Source organism: Monodon monoceros, unplaced genomic scaffold, assembly GCF_005190385.1.
Source record: "Monodon monoceros isolate NGI ecotype Baffin Bay Population unplaced genomic scaffold, NGI_Narwhal_1 Super_Scaffold_13, whole genome shotgun sequence".
Classification (NCBI taxonomy): Eukaryota; Metazoa; Chordata; class Mammalia; order Artiodactyla; family Monodontidae; genus Monodon; species Monodon monoceros.
The window spans coordinates 73038771-73058708 of record NW_021703769.1 but is presented as its reverse complement, the minus strand read 5'-3'; the positions used below and the strand labels follow the sequence as shown (position 1 = coordinate 73058708).

Sequence of the window (19938 nt, the reverse complement as noted above, 5' to 3'; positions counted from 1 at the left end):
GAGAAACTGCGCACGTAGACTGGGAAACGCCAGCGCACTGTCCCCAGGATGGCAGAGGGGAGCGCTGAGGGGCTGGCGTGAGTCCTCGCCTCTGGGAAGCGGGTTACCAGGGAGTCCTGAAACGGATTGGGAGGACGGAAGTAACAAATAAAATACTCTCTTAGCCAGCAATCTGTGTTGTCTTGAAAAGATTTTGCCAGCCGACAAAAGGCTAAAATTTGCCTGCCCTTAGATTACCGAATGGGGTTATTTACATAATTTCTGCACTAAGCACTCCTTCAGTGTTGCTTTTAACATTGTAAATGGGTTTAAATGGTTTCCAAAGTGACTTCACATCTGATACCAGGAAGAATTCCTGTCTCTGGGGAGGCAGCATTGAGAGACCAGCTCCAGAGCATTAGGGCTTCCCTCCCTAAGAGAGAGGATGGGAGGGGTACCCAGGACAGGGCTTCCAGGTTCTCTGGGGTCAGATACTAGTTCAGGCCTTGAAAGGAGCACATGCAAGTAAGGACCCTAGAGGTGAAGGTCGGGGGCTCCCTTTCTGTGCAGGGATGGATTATAGGGGCTGCAGGGGCCTGTGTGGCCCTAGAACACTTTGTGATCCAGAATACCAGGATGTGGTCACAGGAACCACACTGGTTTATTTACCTTTGTGTCCTTTGACTCCCCTCCCCCACTTTTTTTAGGGGTAAACTTTTTTCTCTCCTATATTTCAAATCTACATGACAAAATCTAGAGAAACGTATGTTTTCTTCTCTCCTGAGAGATGTCAGTGAAATCTCCTGTTACTTCAGGTATCTGTCCCTTTGAGTTGGGAAGAAAGCTTGCTAAAAACAGACTGGAGGCCTTCACAGAGAAGCCTGCCACTTTCTGGCTGGCTGACCTGTCAACTGTCTGCAATTCTCCCATTGGAGTCCTGAGATTCCTCATTCTCACGTGGAGAAAAGCCAAACATAACTTGTGAAAAGCAGCATCGTGAAAGACATCAGAGTAGGACACTACGTCGTTTCCAGGTAGCCTGGCGGGTGCAGGGCGGCCTTGATAGGTTTGGCTGAGACACCGGGATGGAGAGCCTGGGGCACCTGCGGGGAGAGGGAGAAAGTGGCTTGTTTAATGTCATACAGCTGGTCTTTGGAGGACGTTGAACAAGAATATTGGCCTCTGCTGCGGTTCATTCCTCTGCACCTCACAGCCCTCTCCACGCCAGCTCTATACAGAGCCCGGGGGACAGACTGCCCATAAGGAATGATTTGAAAGGTCTTGCACACTGACATCCAAAAAGATGATGAAGACTGAGGCAAGAGAAAGAGAAATGACACTGGAAGGCAACTTCATTTTCACCCTAAGGCCTCAGCTCATGATAAAAAGACAAACAACCCATTTAAAAATTGGGCAGGGGATTTGAATAGACATTCCTCCAAAGACAGACAAATGACCAATAAGCACATGAAAAGATACTCAACATCATTAGCCATCAGGGAAATGCAAATCAAAACCATAATGCGATACTACTTCATACCCACTAGGATGGATATAATCAAAAAGATGGACAATAACAAGGGTTAGCGGGGATGGGAGAATTCAGAACCCTCATTACACTGCTGGTGGGAATGTAAAATGGTACAGCCACTTTGGAGAAGTCTAGCGATTCATCAAAAGGTTAAACATAGAGTTACCCTATGACCCAGCAATTCCACTCCTAGGGTATGTACCCAAAGGAAATGATAACGTATATCCATATAAAAACTTGCATATGAATGTTCATAGCAGGGTTATTTGTAATAGCCAAAATGGAAACAACCCAAGTGTCCATCAACTGATCAATGTATAAACAAAATGTAGGACATCCATACACTGGAATCGTATTCTACTATTAAAAGGAATGCAGTAATGATATTTGTTACAACATGGGTAAAACTTGAAAACACGATGCTAAGTGAAAGAAGTCAACCATCTGAGATCCTCACCAAGCTCTGCTTTGCTTTTTCCAGTCCTCCGGAGCCTCCCCAAACTGGAATCCATCCCTTGAATCTTCTTTTTCCCATCTCTCTGTGTATTTATTTATCTATTTTTGTCACAGCTTTGTTGAGATAGTCACATACTACTATAGCTTGCCCATTTAATGTGTACAACTCAATGGTTTTTAGTATATTCAGGAGTTGTGCAGTATTCGCCACTATCGATATGAGAACATTTTCATCACCCTAAAAAGAAACCCATACCCGCTAGCAGTCATTCTATTCCTCTGACCCCACCCTCAGCCCTAGGCAACCATCAGCTTACTTTCTGTCTCTATGGATTTTCTTTTACTGGACATTTCACATAAATGGAATCAAATAACATACAGTCCTTTGTGACCGGCCTCTTTCACTTACGTAAGTTGTCAGGGTTCATTCAGGCTGTAGCGTGTGTCTGTATTTTGTTTTTATTGCTAAATAATATCATATGGATATACCATATTTTATCAGTTGATGAACCTTTGCCTAATCCTAGATCATGAACTTTACTCTTCCGTTTTCTTCTGAGTGTTCTATAGTTTTGCCTCTTACATTTAGGTTTTTGATCTGTTTTGAGTTAATTTTTGTATATGTTGTGAGGTAGTGGTCCAAATTCATTGTTTTGCATGTTGTCCCAGAAGTGGAAGTCCTCCAAATTTGTTCTCTTCAAGGTTATTTTGGGTCCCTTGTATTTCCATATGAAATTTAGGATCAGTTTGTTAATTTCTGCAAAGAAGACTTTGGGGTTTTGCTAAGAATTGTGTTGAATATTTAAATCAATTTGGGAAGTATTGCTAACATAACAGTATTAAATCTTCTAATCTGTGAACATGAGATGTCTTTCTGTTCATTCTCAGAATCCTGAAACTGTCTAGGGCCGCGTACCCATGGAACTCTGTGGGTTTGTATGTTGCCCACTCCTGGAAATTCAGCCACCTTCGTTTACCCTGTAAGGTCTCTTGCCTCTATTCCCCCATAGGCCTTTTGCCATATTTTGCTTCCCTGACTCGGCTTCCTTCCACTGCCAACAGCTGAGTCTGCCCCAGTTCATGGGGGCATCTAGTTGTCAGGTCACAAATCAAACTAGTCTGGATCACCTGCTGTCTACCAATCTCTTAGCTCACATTCTCCTCCTTGAAGAAATAGGCAAGGTGAAGATTCTTGGTTATGAGGAGAAGTTTCCATCTGTATTATTTCCTTGTGGTGCAGCCAGAGTTGGGAAATAGAAACAGAAGATCACACACACACACACACACACACACACACACACACACACACACACACAAATTTGCCACTAAATTCAATCAATAAAGGCCCAGGGGAGGTGTGCAAACACTCGAGAGGGTCCCAGTATCCTCGAGGAGGGAGTTTGGGAAACTGGAGGTAGAAAGGCTTGAAGTGACCTAGGTTGGGATGAGCATACATGGTCTGTGCTGACCTGAGTTAGCTCACCGGCACACTCTCATTTACAGAGAATATACAGACTGTCTCAAGGGTCCCTGAAACCTCTCTGTGTCTTCTTCCTCTTCTCCTCACCAGTACCAGGAATTCATTCACAAATCAGTCCTTCCTGACAGTCAGAAATGCTTTGATTGTCCTGCTTGGGACTGAGAGAAGCTGGGTGGTCCTGTTTTCCTCTGGGACAGGGCCTTTTGAGCCTGGAAGCCTGCCATGCTCCTGCAAGAGGATGGCAAGTTGTCACTTCCTTGGGCTTTTGCATCCCTTAGAGGCAATTAACATTTCAGCATTCCACTTAAATATTCTAGCAACAAGTACCACCTGCACATGATGGCATTGGGGTGGATGCTTCCAGAAGGCCCGGCGTCTGTGCTCTTAGGACTCCAAAACAGAGCGTATTAGTAAATGGAGAATTAAACCGTTGTACACTTTGTGCTGATACGAATAAAGATATTCTGTTTTTTTAGTTTGAATTTGCCATTATAGCTCCGTAGGGCCCAGCTTCAGCCAGATGGGAAATAAAACCTTCACAGGTGACAATTGTGCACCACTGAGAACTCAAGAAAACCCATGCGTCACCAGGAGCACATCACACGTATTGGCGTTTCTTAGGAAGAGCTGCATTTTAATATCCTGAGCTGCTGTATCTATGAAAAGCTCCCCGAAACCATCTTTTCTACCAGTTTTTGTCAGGTGAGGTTAGGCTATGCTGCAGTAACAGACCAACCCCGAAAGCTCAGTGGCTTTGTATGTGAAAACACATTTCTCACTCAGGCTGTCTCCTGAACCATTGCTTTCGGGCCTGGGGGAGGGAGCAGTGGCTTCTGGGAATTTCTCTGTCAGGCTGATGAAGTCCTTGCCTCCCCTCCCCAGGTGTGGCTGTGCGGGGGCAGCATGGAGGTCCTGCCTTGCTCACGGGTGGCCCACATCGAGCGGAAGAAGAAGCCATACAACAGCAACATCGGCTTCTATACCAAGAGGAATGCTCTCCGGGTTGCCGAGGTCTGGATGGACGATTACAAGTCTCATGTGTACATAGCGTGGAATCTGCCACTGGAGGTAGGACCAAATAGCCCTTCCCCATCACCCTAGAACACTGACATTATGTTTGATGGGTCACTGATCCCTTTACTAAGCCAGTGGTTCCTCCCCAGAAAGATGCTCACCCTTGCAAAATTATAAGTGTACTCTGACATGGCTTACAGACCTCCAGGTTTTAGAACCCCTGCTTTACATGGGGATCGGCACCATGGAAATCTCTAGATCCATTTACAGAGATTAGAGGGGTCTCACCGTGTTAATTCTGGTCTCATATTAATCTTGACACCCTGCTTCTGAATGTACACCGTGTCCAGAAGATCTTTGCCCAAAGTTTTTGGCACCAGACCCTGCCGTCTGCTCTCACAGTGTGCCCTCCCGTGGAGCTCCAGCTGCCCTGTGACGTATGTCCCTGCTGTATGCTGGATCCTTGTTTACTTGGCTCTTCGATTCTCTTCCATATTCTACCCAGAATATAATCTCGGAAAATCCCCATGTTACTACAGCCCCACAGGAGTATTGCATGGCGGTTGTGCTCTGGCTTGGTTGGGATCCCAGCCCTGCCATTTACGGTTATGACATCCTGAACAAATCTACTTATCATCTCTGTATCTTAGGTTCCTCAGCTACAAAATGGGGATAATAGCAGGTCCTCCTTCCTAGGTTGATTGTGAGAACTAAATCAGAAGTACTTAATCTAAGTACTAAGTACTAAAGTACTAAAACTAAGTACATGTGATGTACTTAAAGCACAGGATATGGAATGTTGGCAAGCATTTCTGTCCTCCAGAGCACAGCGGGGTGACCTGTACCCTCAGCCACAGTCGGGTCTATCTGTTCAGCCAGAGTACCTGTAGGTGTCCGAGCTGTGGCATTGTTCCCACTGAGAAGTGGCAGCCCCTGCGTTTCAGGAGGCTGGAGCCCAGGACAGCAGAAATGCAGTTGAATATGTGCGGGTTTGTGGATAAAGAGGATGAAAGTGAAGCATTTTTATATCATTGTTGTTACAATTATTGAAATCATGGTCTAAAGCACTGAAAACCCCCTTATGGCCATGCAGCACTTTATAGCTGTTAAACTAGAAGTGATTTTCCACGTTATTATATAAAAATAGGCAACCTTTGTTGAGCTCCTTACACTCTCCCAGGTACTCGCTAAGTTTCTTATTTGCAATATTTCATTTAGCCCTTATAACAACCTCATGACAGAGGAACTGCCTGCCCTGGTGTTGTCACCTGTAAACCAGAGATTGTTAACCCTGGTCTCATAGGGCTCCTGGAAGGATAAAAATGAGGCTTAAGACAGAGCATAACAAGTAGTAAGTGCTCAATAAATGCTAGCTTGATATGAACCCACTGTGATGTCCATTTTACAGATGAGTTAACTGCAGCTCTGGCAAGTTAAATTGACTTGCTTAAGGTCCTACACCCAGCACGTGGCAGGGCAAGGATGTGAGCTGGCACCTTCACTCAGCTCTGCCCACAGCCCTGTGACATCAGTGGAAGAGACGTTGTCATTTTTCTTGTTTGCAGAGGAGAGCTGTGATCTAGGATGGGGGTGTGACTCGGGGTCCGAAGAAGTGAGGGCTGCCAACCCTATCTCAGTGCTTCTCCATCATTACAAACCACCTCGGTCCCTCATGCCAGTGTTCCCCACCAGGCTTTTCATAAATGACCATCCTCATTAATCACGCCAAGGATATTAAAACAAAGAGTTAAATATCACTGCCCAGGTTTGCCTTTGGATATTAATGTTTGACATTTAAAGGGACTTTTCTTTAAAAAAAAAAAATCACTGTTTAGCTGCTGAAGAAGAAATCTTAATGAAATCATTTAAACACTTCTCCTGCTCCAAGATGATGCTTGGCTGTCCGCCGTGGAGGAGAGCGTATCCTGTCTGCACTGGGTCACAGCCATCCTGTGGCTGACTCTGGAATCGTATTTCAGCTACTTTATTTTCCCCTGTCAGCACGCAGCAGCACATTACAGGTTCACTTCTGTAAAAGCAGAGTGAATTATTCATTAGAGCATCATTACAAGCTTTGCAGTGGAAAATTATTTTCACATCTGCATATAATGAACTTCGCAAAGAGCCAGCAAAGGGGGGAAATTACACGTGTACGGAAAAGAAAGATGGGAGGAGGTTATAGATGTTTATTTTCTCGCCTTAATCAAATAATTCCTCTAATAATTGGGTCCTGAGAGTCACTGAAGAAATGGCAGAGATGGAGATGGGGCCTAGGTTGTCAATATCAGTGTGTCGCGGGATCCCTTTCATGATGGTAAGGTCGGCTGACTTTGGGGGTTGCGTGCTGCGCTCGGGGGACAGTATTGTCTAGCTCGGGGCTAGATGATCAAGTAGGGGCTTCAGATTTCTCTCTGATGGTTTCCCCAAAGGTGACGCTGCCTGTCCTCCAGTCTGGCCAGCGCCCCCTAGTCACTAATGACCTTTGCTTACTTTCAGAATCCAGGAATTGACATAGGCGATGTCTCAGAAAGAAAAGCCTTAAGGAAAAGTTTAAAGTGTAAGAATTTCCAGTGGTACCTAGACCACGTCTACCCAGAAATGAGAAGATACAATAACACCATTGCCTACGGGGAGGTAATTAAGACCACGCTTGCTCTTGGCTTGGATGGCTGTGCGGTGGGCTGTGGATTGCTTTGCTGGGGGAAAACAGGGAACAGAGTCGTTCGCTCATTCATTCATTCATTCATTCAATGATTAGTTTTTGGAGGTGCAGGCTTTGACAGCAAGGCTCTCACCGGCTGGTGGGGGGATACCTGTAATCAATGGGGGCGTGGGCGGTGTGGAGTGTGGAGTGGACCATGAGTTCTGTTTAGGACATTCTGAGGTCCCCTGGGACCTGTACCTGGGACATTGAGCAGGAAGTTGGGTGTAAAGAGAGGCTGGGACTGGACCTGTCTGTCCACTGCCCAGTGCCGTGGGCCAGAGCCACTTAACTGCCAAAGAAAGGGTACGGCTGCTGTTCTCAGATTTTCTATGATGGCACCTTTCTGAATATTGAAACAGATTGACTTTTCTCTTAGTACAAATGCCATAAACCTGCATTTTAGAAAAGTTTGAATATAGCGATAATAGCAATGAACACTTACAATGTGCCGGTACTGTTCTAAGTGCTTTTCACATATGTGTTCAGTCACCCTCACTTTACCAGGCAGTAGTGTTATTTCCATTTTATTGATAGGAACGCTGAGAGAGACATGAAATACATTATCTAAGGTCTCACAGCTTGTAAGTCATGAAGCCAGGATTAGACGTAAGCATTCTAATTCCAAAGATAAAGTACATTTGGATGTATGGTCTGCTTTATTGTGTGTGTGTGTGTGTGTATTTCTTTTTACTAAAAATATAGTTTTTATATACATACTATACTTTTTATATACACCTATCTATGGATATAGATATGGGTATAGATGTATATAGATATTTGAAACTAAAACCAGGCTGTCCACAATGCCTAATAATTTGAAATGTTACTAATAATAGAGAATATTTTCCTGTGTTAAGCCTTTTTCTGCAACATTATTAATGGCTGTATAAAATGGTACCTTTTGTGTATGCTGTGTTTTGCTTGAAAACATAGACATTTCTGTTGTTTCCTTTTTTTAAAAAAATATTATAAGCAGCACTGCTGAGAACATGCATGTGTATAAGCACTTGGGCATCTTCCCTGTTACATCCCTGTGTGTTTGGATGAGGAATCGGTGTCACAGATTCTGGTCAGGGCTCAGGGAGCCCGGTGCTCTGGACCCACCAGAGATACCCCACTACTTCTGGCATTTGGATTTCTTCCCAGGGCTCCCTGGAACTCCCCGTGACAATCAAGCTGAAGCTAGGAAGACTCTCATGGACTTAAGAGTGTTTCCTTTTTCTACAACTGTGAATTTTTCTATTTTATGCGAGAAGCCTTTTGTAGGGAGTAAATCAGCCCCAGGTTAAATCATCAAGGTGCAGGCGAAGTGTCCCTTTGGGGCTGGAGCCTGGATGGGGAGCTTGCTTCTTGCAGGGGCAGTGAGTGTAGTGGTTAAGGACTCGTGAAGATTCTGGAGCCAGCCTGCTGGATTCAAGTCCGAGTGGCTCCTTTCAGCTTCTGTCCCCTCATCTGTAAAATGGGGAAGTGAAAGTACCTACCGCGTGGGGCTGTTGGGAAGATGAAACAAGCCGCCATATATAGAGTTCTTAGACCAGTACCTGGTACGTCCTACTACTTATTAATAGGTCCACATGTTTCTCTTTGTTTTTGGTTTTCAAAGATCAAATATAAAGGAGGCATCGAAAAACAGTGGGCAGTAAATGGATTATTTGTAAGACAATTGGGTAAATTGCCCAGCTCTTTGGAAAAGAGAACAACTTAGATTTTTACAGCATATCATATCCCCAAGCATATTTCAGAAGGACTGTAGCATTAAATGAAAGAAAAGAAGCCATAATCGAACCATCCGGAAATAGATATGAATCTGAACTCTGGGGACGGGCTCTCTAAGAATGAAAGCTATGGAAGAAGATGCAAAGAAAAACGATATTTGATATGAGCTCATAAATATTAAAATAATCTATATATCAACTGAATGGAGAAATAATATCCCAGGCTGGAAATCTGTATGTCATAAATACTGTAGATGAGTGGGTAATGCCATTAATGTATAATGAATTCTGTGAACTGACTTAAATAAAAATTTTGATTTAAATAAGAAAATAAAACATCCCCAGAGAAAAATAGACAAAGCACAAGAGAACATACAAATGGATGAAAATTTTATATTTATTTCATAATCAAAGAAATTAAAATTTAAAATACACTGAGGTAGCTTTTTTCCTTATACCAAATGAACAAAGGTTCAATTTTGGACTATATGTTGGTACTTTGCCAGCGAGATCTTAGTAAAATGAAAAAGCACAGGTCCTCTGGTGAGAGTGCAAATTGAAACAAGCTTTTTAAAAAGCGGTTTGAACCACCTGTATTAAAAGGCTTAATGATAGTCATACTTTCCTCTCCACTCTTATCCCAAGCAAATAATCTGAAATGAGGACAAAGATTTGCGAGTAAAATTGTTCACCTCGGGGATTTATTTTTTCCTTGATCAAAAATTTGAATTTAACTTGAAGGTTAGTTAAATATACTGTATTAATGGTTTGCAGTAGTTTGCAGCCATTTCAAAAGGTGTATACAAAAGTTTAATGATGTGAGAAAAATATGGATAATATAAGACTTAAGAGGAAAAAGTCAGGATTATAAAATTAGATGAGCTACCATTTTAGATCGGAAGTAAGCAAGAGAATAGTACTGGGAGGTGAAACTTCTACGTAGTGGGACAGACAGTTCTTATGTGGAACTGTTTATCATGTTTTCCCAAGTGTCACTAATGTTTATGTGATGATTTTATAAATGAAGAAAAATACCTTTGCAAAGAGAAAGAATAAAAAGGAGAAAATGCCAGAAGTCCAGGGCACAGTTTCCCAGGCTGTGGACTGCATAACTCCAGGGCCTGCCCTTCACATGAAGCACAGTGTAAACGACAGCTGTGGAGCTGAAGGGTGGAGTGGCCTTGGAGATAACATAGAGATCATAATCTGATTTTTGGAGGGGGGAAGCCTTTTGCTTTTGCAAATTTTCCTGTCTTTTTAAAGTAATAAATTCAACACGAACATTACATAGAAAACAAAAAGATAAAACTTACGTCAAATCCCAATTCCCGGGATTTCCCCCATGGCGCAGTGGTTAAGAATCCGCCTGCCAATGCAGGGGACACGGGTTCAAGCCCTGGTGTGGGAAGATCCCACATGCCATGGAGCAGCTAAGCCCGTGCGCCACAACTATTGACCCTGCGCTCTAGAGCCCACGAACCACAACTGCTGAGCCCGTGTGCCACAACTACTGAAGCCTGCGTGCCTAGAGCCCATGCTCCGCAACAAGAGAAGCCACCGCAATGAGAAGTCTGCACACAGCAACGAAGACCCAAGGCAGCCAAAAGTAAATAAATAAATTAATTAATTAAAAAAAAATCTCAATTCCCAGCTATGATCGATGTTAACATGTTAGGCTATTGGTTTCTCTTACTCCTTCTCTGCTTGCTGAGCTCACCATATACTGAAATGTATTTCAGGTGGACTCTAGTATTAAATGGAAGAAACGAAACTGAATCAAATTCAGTTTGGTAACAAAATCTAGCATTATTTAGACAACTCTGTTTTTAACACTCCTGTGGGTTATTTTTACCACACCCAGACCCCAGAGCAGTGGGAAAAAGAGGAAGGTAGAGTGAATATCACAGTATATGAGTACTTTCTAGCCTTTGTTCTTCATGTACAATTCTGTTTGGGAGTTTTTCCCCAGGCCAGTGAGTATTTCTGGTTTTAATGCTCCTTGCTCTTTCTTCATGTTTTGGCTAGCTTGTTTGGGGGCTTTTAAAAAGCTTTCTCTTCATGTGCACTGTATATGCCCTGTTCTTATAATTACATTTTGGTATCCTCTAATTTTTTTTTAAATTAATCTCTGAGCCTCCAAAATGAAGGGTCAAGTGGTATGTAATACAAGAACTTTTACCGACCTCTTCATCGGTTGATGTTAATTTTCAGTCTTTTGTTAATATTATGTGGAATGTTACAACTCAAACATTATTATACTTATTTGCACTTTATACCTTCTTGAAGAATAACTTTTTAGTCAAATGCAGTTCGGTGACAGAATTTACCATTATTCAGACAATTGTATTTTAATGCTCATTGCTACTAGTTCTTTTTGCCACACCAGACCCCAGCACAGAGGCAAAGGGAGACAGACACCTCTGAGCAGGTGTCAGCCCCTGGTGTTTCTGACTCACCCTACAAGCAGTGTTGGGGCCCACACCCACTTAGATAATAAGTCATTCTTCCTTGAGTTGTAAATTTTTACTCTGCTGTATTAGCTGGAATGTCTTAAATTAATTTTTAAAGAAAGATATGCAGGGAGGGATAAAGTAGGAGTTGGGGATTTGCAGATACTAACTACTACATATAGAGTAAACAACAAGGTCCTACTGTATAACACAGAGAACTATATTCAATATCTTGTAATAAACTATAAAGGGAAAGAATATGAAAAAGAATATATATATAAATATAGAGAGAGAAGATACACACACACACACACACACATATATAACTGAATCACTTTGCTGTACACCAGAAACTAACACAACATTGTAAATTAATTATACTTCAATAAAAAGACAAAAATTTTAAAATATATGCAAATACTTTATGTCCTGACTCTTACATGTGTAAGATATTGCCTTTCCAATGCAAAAGCACTTCAGTGTGTACAGAAACATTAGCCACCAACTCTTCTGTTCAAAATTCTGTGCTAGGCTCATACTGAAAAGCCTTTGCTCCCTAGTTCACTTTTCCTCATCTTTTTTTTTCTTTTAGCATTATTTATATGAAATACAACACACATACAATATGCATAAACCAAACATGTGCAACATAACAATATAAAGCAAAAATCCATGTAGCCGTCCCCCGGGCGAAAAACAGAACATTGCCGGCATCTCTTCCACTTAATCCTCTTTAACATTTAGCTCAGGAGTCATCTCCCCTTAGTCTCTGAAGCCCTCAGATGGGGTGAAGGCAGGCTCCTTGCTGCCCTGGCATAATTCAGTCATTGTACTAGCTCTTCCTGTGTCTGTCTCTCTCTCCAGACCATGCTTCAGAGCAGGGACTCTTTTTTTTTTATCTTTGTGCTCGTTACACTTAGCACAGTACCAGGCCCTCAATAAAGATTTATTAAGTTACTGAATGAGAGATGTGCTTGCATAAACATGAGAAACACAATTTAAAAGCCTGGCTTTCTGAAATCATTATATGGAACACATATGCCACAAAAACATTAATATCCTTAATATGTAAAGAGCTCTTACAAATCTATAATGAAACCACTTGAGATCCCAATGGGAAAATACATAGGTAATTCTCAAAAAGGGAATAATTGCTAAACATGAAGCATTCCAATTTACTATTTAGTATAACTTTATAAAAACAGGATATCTTTTGTCTGCTCTCAAACAGTAATATTTTTTATTAATTTTTATCACCTCTAATTTTTATTTAACGCTTAGTTTAAATGCTTTGTTAGACTTCAGTAGACATTTTTACCATATTGCTCTTATGTATACATAAAAAGAAAAATAAAACCAAGATACATTGGTAAAGGTATTTCTAAAATTTCATCACTTTCAAAAATCTAACTCTTCTGAATTACGTTTTGACTCAGAAGTTGTCTGGGCTTTTCCATGTAATTAATCTTTGCACCATCGAAAGCACTGGCAACAAGCGTTTCCTTAGAGCATCTATAAAAGAACTAAAGTCATAGTGCTGTCTCCTAAGCTAGCTTTGCAGTTCTTTAAAGACAGCTCTCTTGGGACCAACTTTGGGAATGTTGTTTAATAGGTCTGATTCATCACTTCTCTCTACATCCCTCTTTATGGACTTTTGGAACCTTGGGTTTAAAAAGAATGCCTCGGGGCTACCCTGGTGGCACAGTGGTTGAGAGTCCGCCTGCCGATGCAGGGGACGCAGGTTCGTGCCCCGGTCCGGGAGGATCCCACATGCTGCGGAGCGGCTGGGCCCGTGAGCCATGGCCGCTGAGCCTGCGCGTCCGGAGCCTGTGCTCCGGGACGGGAGAGGCCACAACAGCGAGAGGCCCGTGTACCGCCAAAAAATAAATAAATAAATAAATAAAAAGAATGCTACAGGGAAGGAAGGAAGGAAGGAAGAAAGAAAGGAAAGAAAGAAAGAAAAAAGAAAAGAAAGAAGGAAAGAAAAGAGAAAGAAAGAGAGAGAGAAAGAAAGAAAGAAAAAGAGAATCTATCCTAGGTATTTCAAACATGGGATTTAATATAAGGAATTGGTTTCCAAGAGAAAAGGGGTGATAGATATCAGAAGCTGCTTTTCCTCTGGCTTGAAACTTGTAGCTCACACACACACACACACACACACACACACACACACACATACACACACACAAAGAACTCTCCCCCATTGATTTTTTTTCCCAAGCTGATGTTCTTTTTCTTTCTCTCTGTCCAGCTTTGAGATGTAATTGACATATAACATTGTATAAGTTTAAGCTGTACAACTTGTTGATTTGATGCACTTATATATTGCAAAATGATGACCACCATAGCATTAGCTAACATGCCACATAATTACCATTTCTTTTTTGTGGTGAGAACATTTAAGATCTGCTCACTTAGCAACTGTCAAGTATGTTGCTATCAATATTGTCAGTTATAATTACCATGCTGTACATAGATGCCCAGAACTTACTCATAATTAGAAGTTTGTACACTTTGATCAACACAATACTTTTAAATGGTGAAACTCAGGACTGGTTAAGTATTTACATACCTTCTGGATAGGAATATCAATTAGTCCGAAGCTTCCAGAAAGCAGTTGGGCAGCATGTTTTAAGAACATTAAGGTCTCCACACCCTTTGATACCGTGGTCTCAGTTCTAGGAGTCTATTCTTAAGGAAACCTGAAACGTGAACAAAGCTTTATGCTTTGTTGCTCATTACAGCCAAAACGGAACAAAATTAAATTGTCCGTAATTGGGGAAAAAAATTGAGTAAGAGGATTGTGAACCATTGTTACTTTCCTCTGTATTTTCCAAAACATCTCAATGAGATGGTGTTACTTTTTAAATCTTTTTTAAAAAGTTATTAAAAGTCTGCTCAGTTGTCTGAACGCAGACACAACTTGGGTGCGCAAAAGCAGATTGCCCCGTGCCTCTCTTCTTGATTTATCCCTGGTTAGTTTGGTTTCCATGGAGAATATAATCTGGAGGGGGCTCAGATGTATGGGGTAGACCAACAATGTTGCCATTTTCCCACTGGTTGAGATTTCAGGTGGTGGGTGGGATGGACACCAGTATAGAATCACAGTGGGCCTGGAGATCCAAATTAGGTAAGTTCTTACATCCAAATTAGGTAAGAACTTACAGGTAAGTTCTTAGGTAAGTTTTTTCCTCCACAGATTCATTCCAAACACTTAGAATGGTACCTGGTCCAGTGTATGCATTCAGTAAATATTTTTTGAATATATGAATGAATGTTGCCTGAGCTTTTCCTGATGGCAAGATTTTTTCTTTCTCTTTTGATTACTATTTTTCATACCTCTATGCCAGTAATGACCTGAAAAGCTGACCCGTGGTTCCCAGGGTTGTGGAAACCAGTGCTGGTACCGGGGTCCACTTGGATAACCAATGTGTAGTCAATGTTCCTATGTCCAAAGGTTCTCTGAGATCTTCCTTTGTGCTGGGGATGGGGGAGCTATGTGCATGTGTGTGGGTCACAGGCAGAGGGCCAGTACCCACACCACCCACTGGAGGACTTTGTTGCTAAAGTGATCACCTCACAGACTGAAGCTTCGGTCCTTACTTGGGGGCGGGGGTGTGGGTCTCATGGCCTTTGCATCAAGAAGTCAGAACCAAGCCACAGTGGAGCAGTGGATGGGGAGTAGTAGCTCCACCAGATGAGCTCTGACGGGTCATGTTTTGCCTCTTCCTGCAGCTTCGCAACAGCAAGGCAAAAGACGTCTGCTTGGACCAGGGGCCGCTGGAGAACCACACAGCAATACTGTACCCGTGCCATGGCTGGGGACCCCAGGTAGGAGCCCGTCTCTGATCAGGAAGGGAGTAAGTTCACCGGACCTACAGGGGATTTGAAGGACTTCTGGGAACTTCTGTCCTCTACTTTGGTAATTGTTACCTGTTCTGAGCAACCGAGAGGCTTTCTGGTGGTTTCTCTTATAGAGACCAGGGAAAAGATTCACAAGTGGTAGCATCAACACAGATATTAAGAGGATCAATGGGCACATTTCCTACTGAAAGGAGACTGCATACAATTTGTGTCATTTGCTAATAGGCAAATGGATGCCACGTGTACATATGTTTAATTATAACCAAATATGCCTGTTTACAACTTCAAAGAGTTAGCAGCTTCTCTCATGAGAATCTGATTGATATCTCTGTTCTGAAAGGCCATCACCAGTTTGGTGGTAAGCATGGCCTGGTCTGTAAGTGCTGGTACAAGTGCCAAGCACTGATTGAGAAGGAGAAATGTGCTTGCAGTAATATTTCAAAGAACACACGTGTCTTCTGATCTCCCAGGAGATAGCAAAGATAACCAAAAAGGGCAAAACAATCAACCAACAGAGTAAAAATAGAGCCTGGTAAATGAGTTTCCTTTGACAGCTTTGTGCTAGCCCTCAGTGTGTGTGTGTGTGTGTGTGTGTGTGTGTGTGTGTGTGCGCGCGCGTGTATATGGGTGTGTGCACCAAGAGCTTAGCAGAAATCCTCTAGAACCGGGAGAAAATATATCCAAAAATGTCATTAGACTTGACATGCATCAAAGTTTGAACCAATTTTATGTCAACCGATAGTAATAAAAGGCAAGCTACAAACTGGAAAAACATATTCAATCCCATAGGAGCACAAGATGGTTGGTTCTAAGCCAGACTCACAATCTCTGTTTGTTCATCTATAAAAGGAAGACAGTGGACAGAATGCCCCGTAAGCTCCCTTCATCTCTCTCATGTTTTATGGACACACACCTTACGTGCCAAGTTCACGTTCATCGGTCATACACACAGACTCTCGCGTGCATTTATGGCTCGTGGTTCTCTCTGCTCAGAGCACTTTTGCTTTCCCATTAAGCCAGCATCTGGAAAAAGAGCTGTATTTCCTTTCCTATCACCGCAGGTAGTTCTCATAATCCAGACCCTCCGCTCCCTTCAGTGTGTGATGTGTCCTCTGAAAGTGGACAAGTAACGCCAGGCTGAATTTGCTCCTTTTCTCCTTGCGGTCACTCTAGGAGGCAAGCAGGCAGCATGAGGAAACTGAGGCACAGAGGAGCAAGTGCCTGTGAACAGGCTCTTTTGGGTTGTGCTGGAGCAGGCTCTCCAGCACAACCCAAGCATTTTAAGTTCAAATCCAGTCCATTTAATTGCAGAAAATTTCCTGAGCCCTACCACTGCCTAAAAGTGCCCGCAGGGAGTAGAAGAACGACCAGGAAGCCTAGACTTGCTTCCTTCCATGGAGAAACAGAGCTTTAACATCAAAGGCAAGATGCACTGAAGAGCCCAGTGTCTTCATCCATTCATTTCTTCCTTCCCTCAACAGATGGGTCTTGAGCACCTACTGCAGACACTGGTGACGACGTATTTGGCAGTTGATAAGATACAGCCCCTGCTCTCAAGCGGTTTAGACTAGAGGAGGAAAGACCAGGAAACCTACAGCGTAGAAGATGTGAGAAGAGTGAGATAGCCGGGGATGCTGGGTGCTAAGAGGCAGAGGTGGCCCAGTTTGGCCAGGGCGTAGAATACAAGAGGGAAAGACGTGCTGAGATGAGGCAGAAGAGAGATGGAGAGGCGGCTCTCCAAGACCTCATAAGACATGTTCCAAGGCACTGGGTCTCACACGTCAGTGTGCAGCAGAATCACCTGGAAGGCTTATGACAGCACCAGCTCCTGGGCCCCAACCTCAGAGTTTCTGAGTCGGGGGGGGAGTGGGGGGCGCTGAGATATTGCATTTCTAACAAGTTCCCAGTGATGCGAGGATGCTGTCCTGGAGAGTTTGAGACTTGACCCTGAGGGCACTGGGGAGCCCTTGAAGGTTCATCTGCTGCTGTGGTGGGGGGCAGTGTGGTAATGATATGTTTATTTATTTATTTATTTATTTAATTTTTTTTGCGGTACGTGGGCCTCTCACTGTTGTGGCGTCTCCCGTTGCGGAGCACAGGCTCCGGACGTGCAGGCTCAGCGGCCATGGCTCACGGGCCCAGCCGCTCCATGGCGTGTGGGATCTTCCCAGACCAGGGCATGAACCCATGTCCCCTGCATCGGCAGGCGGACTCTCAACCACTGCGCCACCAGGGAAGCCCTAATGATATGTTTAGATCAGGCACAGCCAGTCCTGGAGGAGTTCAGAGAGGGATGGACGCTCTGGAGCCATCCTGACCTTCAGTCCCTACTGACTCTCCAGTTCTTCCCTCCCAGGGTCTGGAGGAGTAAAGTACCCTAAAAGTCTTGGTGGCCGGGGAAATGGAGGTGGGGAGTTGTGGCCTGAAGGGAATGGTTGTGTCAGCCATTTAAGAGGCTGCGTCTTGGGAGAGGTCAGATGACAAGCCAGTTAGCCACCCCCACTAGTCTCGGGCGGGATGGCTGGGAGAGGAGATGGTGACGTGGTGGTACTGGGCCAGGAGGGCAGCTGGAGCCTGGACACTGAGCCTTGGAGATGCCCACTTCTGGGCCACAATGCTGTACGTGAGCATCATTTTGGGAAATGCCAGGAGTAGCTTTTAGAACGCTGAACTCCCAGGTTTCCTCGTCCGACCTTCTGAAGAGGTCCCACTTGAACTGAGTGCTTATTAACTGTGAGGTAGCAGACACTATCACGTGCAGGGATTTGCGTAGTCAAAAACCAGCCCATGAAGCCAACTTCTGTGAATGAGAAAAGGAGTAAAGATGGTCCAATAAATGTCTCCCAGAGACCTGAGGGCTTCCTCCTATGGCTCGAAGCAGTGCCTTTTTACCTGGGTGTTTCAGGGGAAGGTTTTCTAAGCCACTCAGGAAGTTTTTGGCTGAACCTGAGGGCCAGGACATGAAGGCTGCTGCATCTGCCTTTCATAGCCCTGCGGCCACCTCCTCCCAGGGCCCCCTGCCCTCCCCATGTACCCTGACTACCCAGAACCCCGGTCTGACACCCTTGTGATGCCCACATCTCCAAACGGTCTGGGGCAGTTCTCTGAGAACTTGACCTTCCAACCCCTTCTGTCCAGAGCCTTTACTCGTGTTGCATCTCCTCCCTCAAGGTCCCACCTGGTCACCTGCTAAACCCATCCAGCTGGAATGCCCAGGTAGCCTACCTTCCAGACAGCACAGGTGAAATGTTAGGAGCGTCTTTGCCCTGGTGACTACCTGCCTACTCCCTGCCAGGACAGGAGCCGGGCACCAAGTTCTCCTCTCCTGCTGGGAGCTGGTGGCCTTCACAGCCCAGTACAGGGGGCTTTGTTGGGAAATATCTAGAATTCATCGTTCACCCATTCCACCTGCATGCAGAACTTTCCCAAATGAATTCTCCTTCTGTTTAGTTGATGATGGAATGGCAAACCAGATCAGGCTGGTCTTTGCTCCCCCGCCCCCCAACTCTGCGATGAATTCCTGTAAGTGGGGACCGTGGTCGTTGTCCAGCAGCTGATTTTCTGAAAGTAGACCTAATGTTTCATTTTGGTTTTTTCTCTTCCACCACATGTTCTGAATTAGAGTGCATCCTTGGTACTGCTCTCCAGCTGCCAGGCTGCCCTTCCTCACGCTCGCCAAGGTTTCCTCCCCCTCCTGCCCAAACCCGCTCCCCCTAGGCTAGCAGTGTTGCCCCACCAGTCACGTGCCTTGGCATCTTTTTAAACCACTTCATAAAGTGCTGTTGGGCAAACAAACTGAATCAAAGCTCCCGTAACAAGGCAACTCCCAGAAGAAGGAATTGGTGTTCCACAGACATTGTTAGTTTAATTAATGGACTCTATGTTGTAATTTATTATCAAACAGCAATTAAACAGAGATAAAATAGGCACTGAGGAGGGTAATTTCCTGCCTTGCAACATGTGTTTGTCAACAAGATGGAAACGGTTCCCAGCCACTCAGAGAGCCTGCTCCATCACGAGCGAGTGACCAGCCTTGCTCTTGTCTGCTTACTAATTTGCATTAGACAAACAGCCATTTCTTTTCTGAGCCAGTGTTTTATTTAAATTTCTTTTTCTTTAAGCTGGCTGTCTTTTTATCTTACAATTATTTTAAAATAAATTTTATATCACAAGCATAAAAGAAACAGACGTCAAGGGCACAGTGTCGGCCTTCGGTGTTGGCTTGAACCCATTCGGAGCGGTAGGTCTTGTCTAGGGAGGCCCAGGGCTCTCCCACACACTCCCAGCTTTTGCCATCCTGGGCCCAGGTCCCTGTGGGTCCCTTCAGTGCAGCAGCTAAGGTCTCCCTGCAGGGATATCGGCCGTGGGATTGCCCTCCTCTGCCAGTCCCTTCCTGTTCTCTCTACCAGCCCACCTGGTCAACCTGTCAACCTTCCCCATTCTGATTTCCCTTGAGGGCGGAGGTCAAGAAGGGAGAACAAGGTAGGCAGGGCTGGGCCCGGGGCATCATTCTTTCATTTCGTGGTGCTCTCAAGTCCCTGTGACCGAGCTGCTGCCCGAGGTCCCAGTGATGCAGCTTCATGGGCCGGTGCCGTGGCTGGATTGAGACAGGGAACAAAAGGCTGACAATAAACCCATTTCTGGTTTGGGTAACGTTTATCCTATCAGGTAAGTAGTGACTCCCCCAGCCGCTTTGAAAGTTGAGATTCAGGTAATGCCAGGCCACTTTCCAAACCATCCTGTGA

General features: G+C 44.2%; 1 protein-coding gene across 1 annotated transcript in view; it reads left to right on the top strand.

Annotated features, from left to right (window-relative positions):
• GALNT17 (polypeptide N-acetylgalactosaminyltransferase 17) overlaps positions 1–19938 on the top strand; it is a 447113-nt gene that overhangs the window by 413940 nt on the left and 13235 nt on the right. The window contains exons 7-9 of the mRNA XM_029221112.1: positions 4329–4514; positions 6957–7094; positions 15065–15160. Of these exons, the coding sequence (XP_029076945.1) occupies positions 4329–4514; positions 6957–7094; positions 15065–15160 (420 nt within the window). The remainder of the gene's footprint in view (positions 1–4328; positions 4515–6956; positions 7095–15064; positions 15161–19938) is intronic.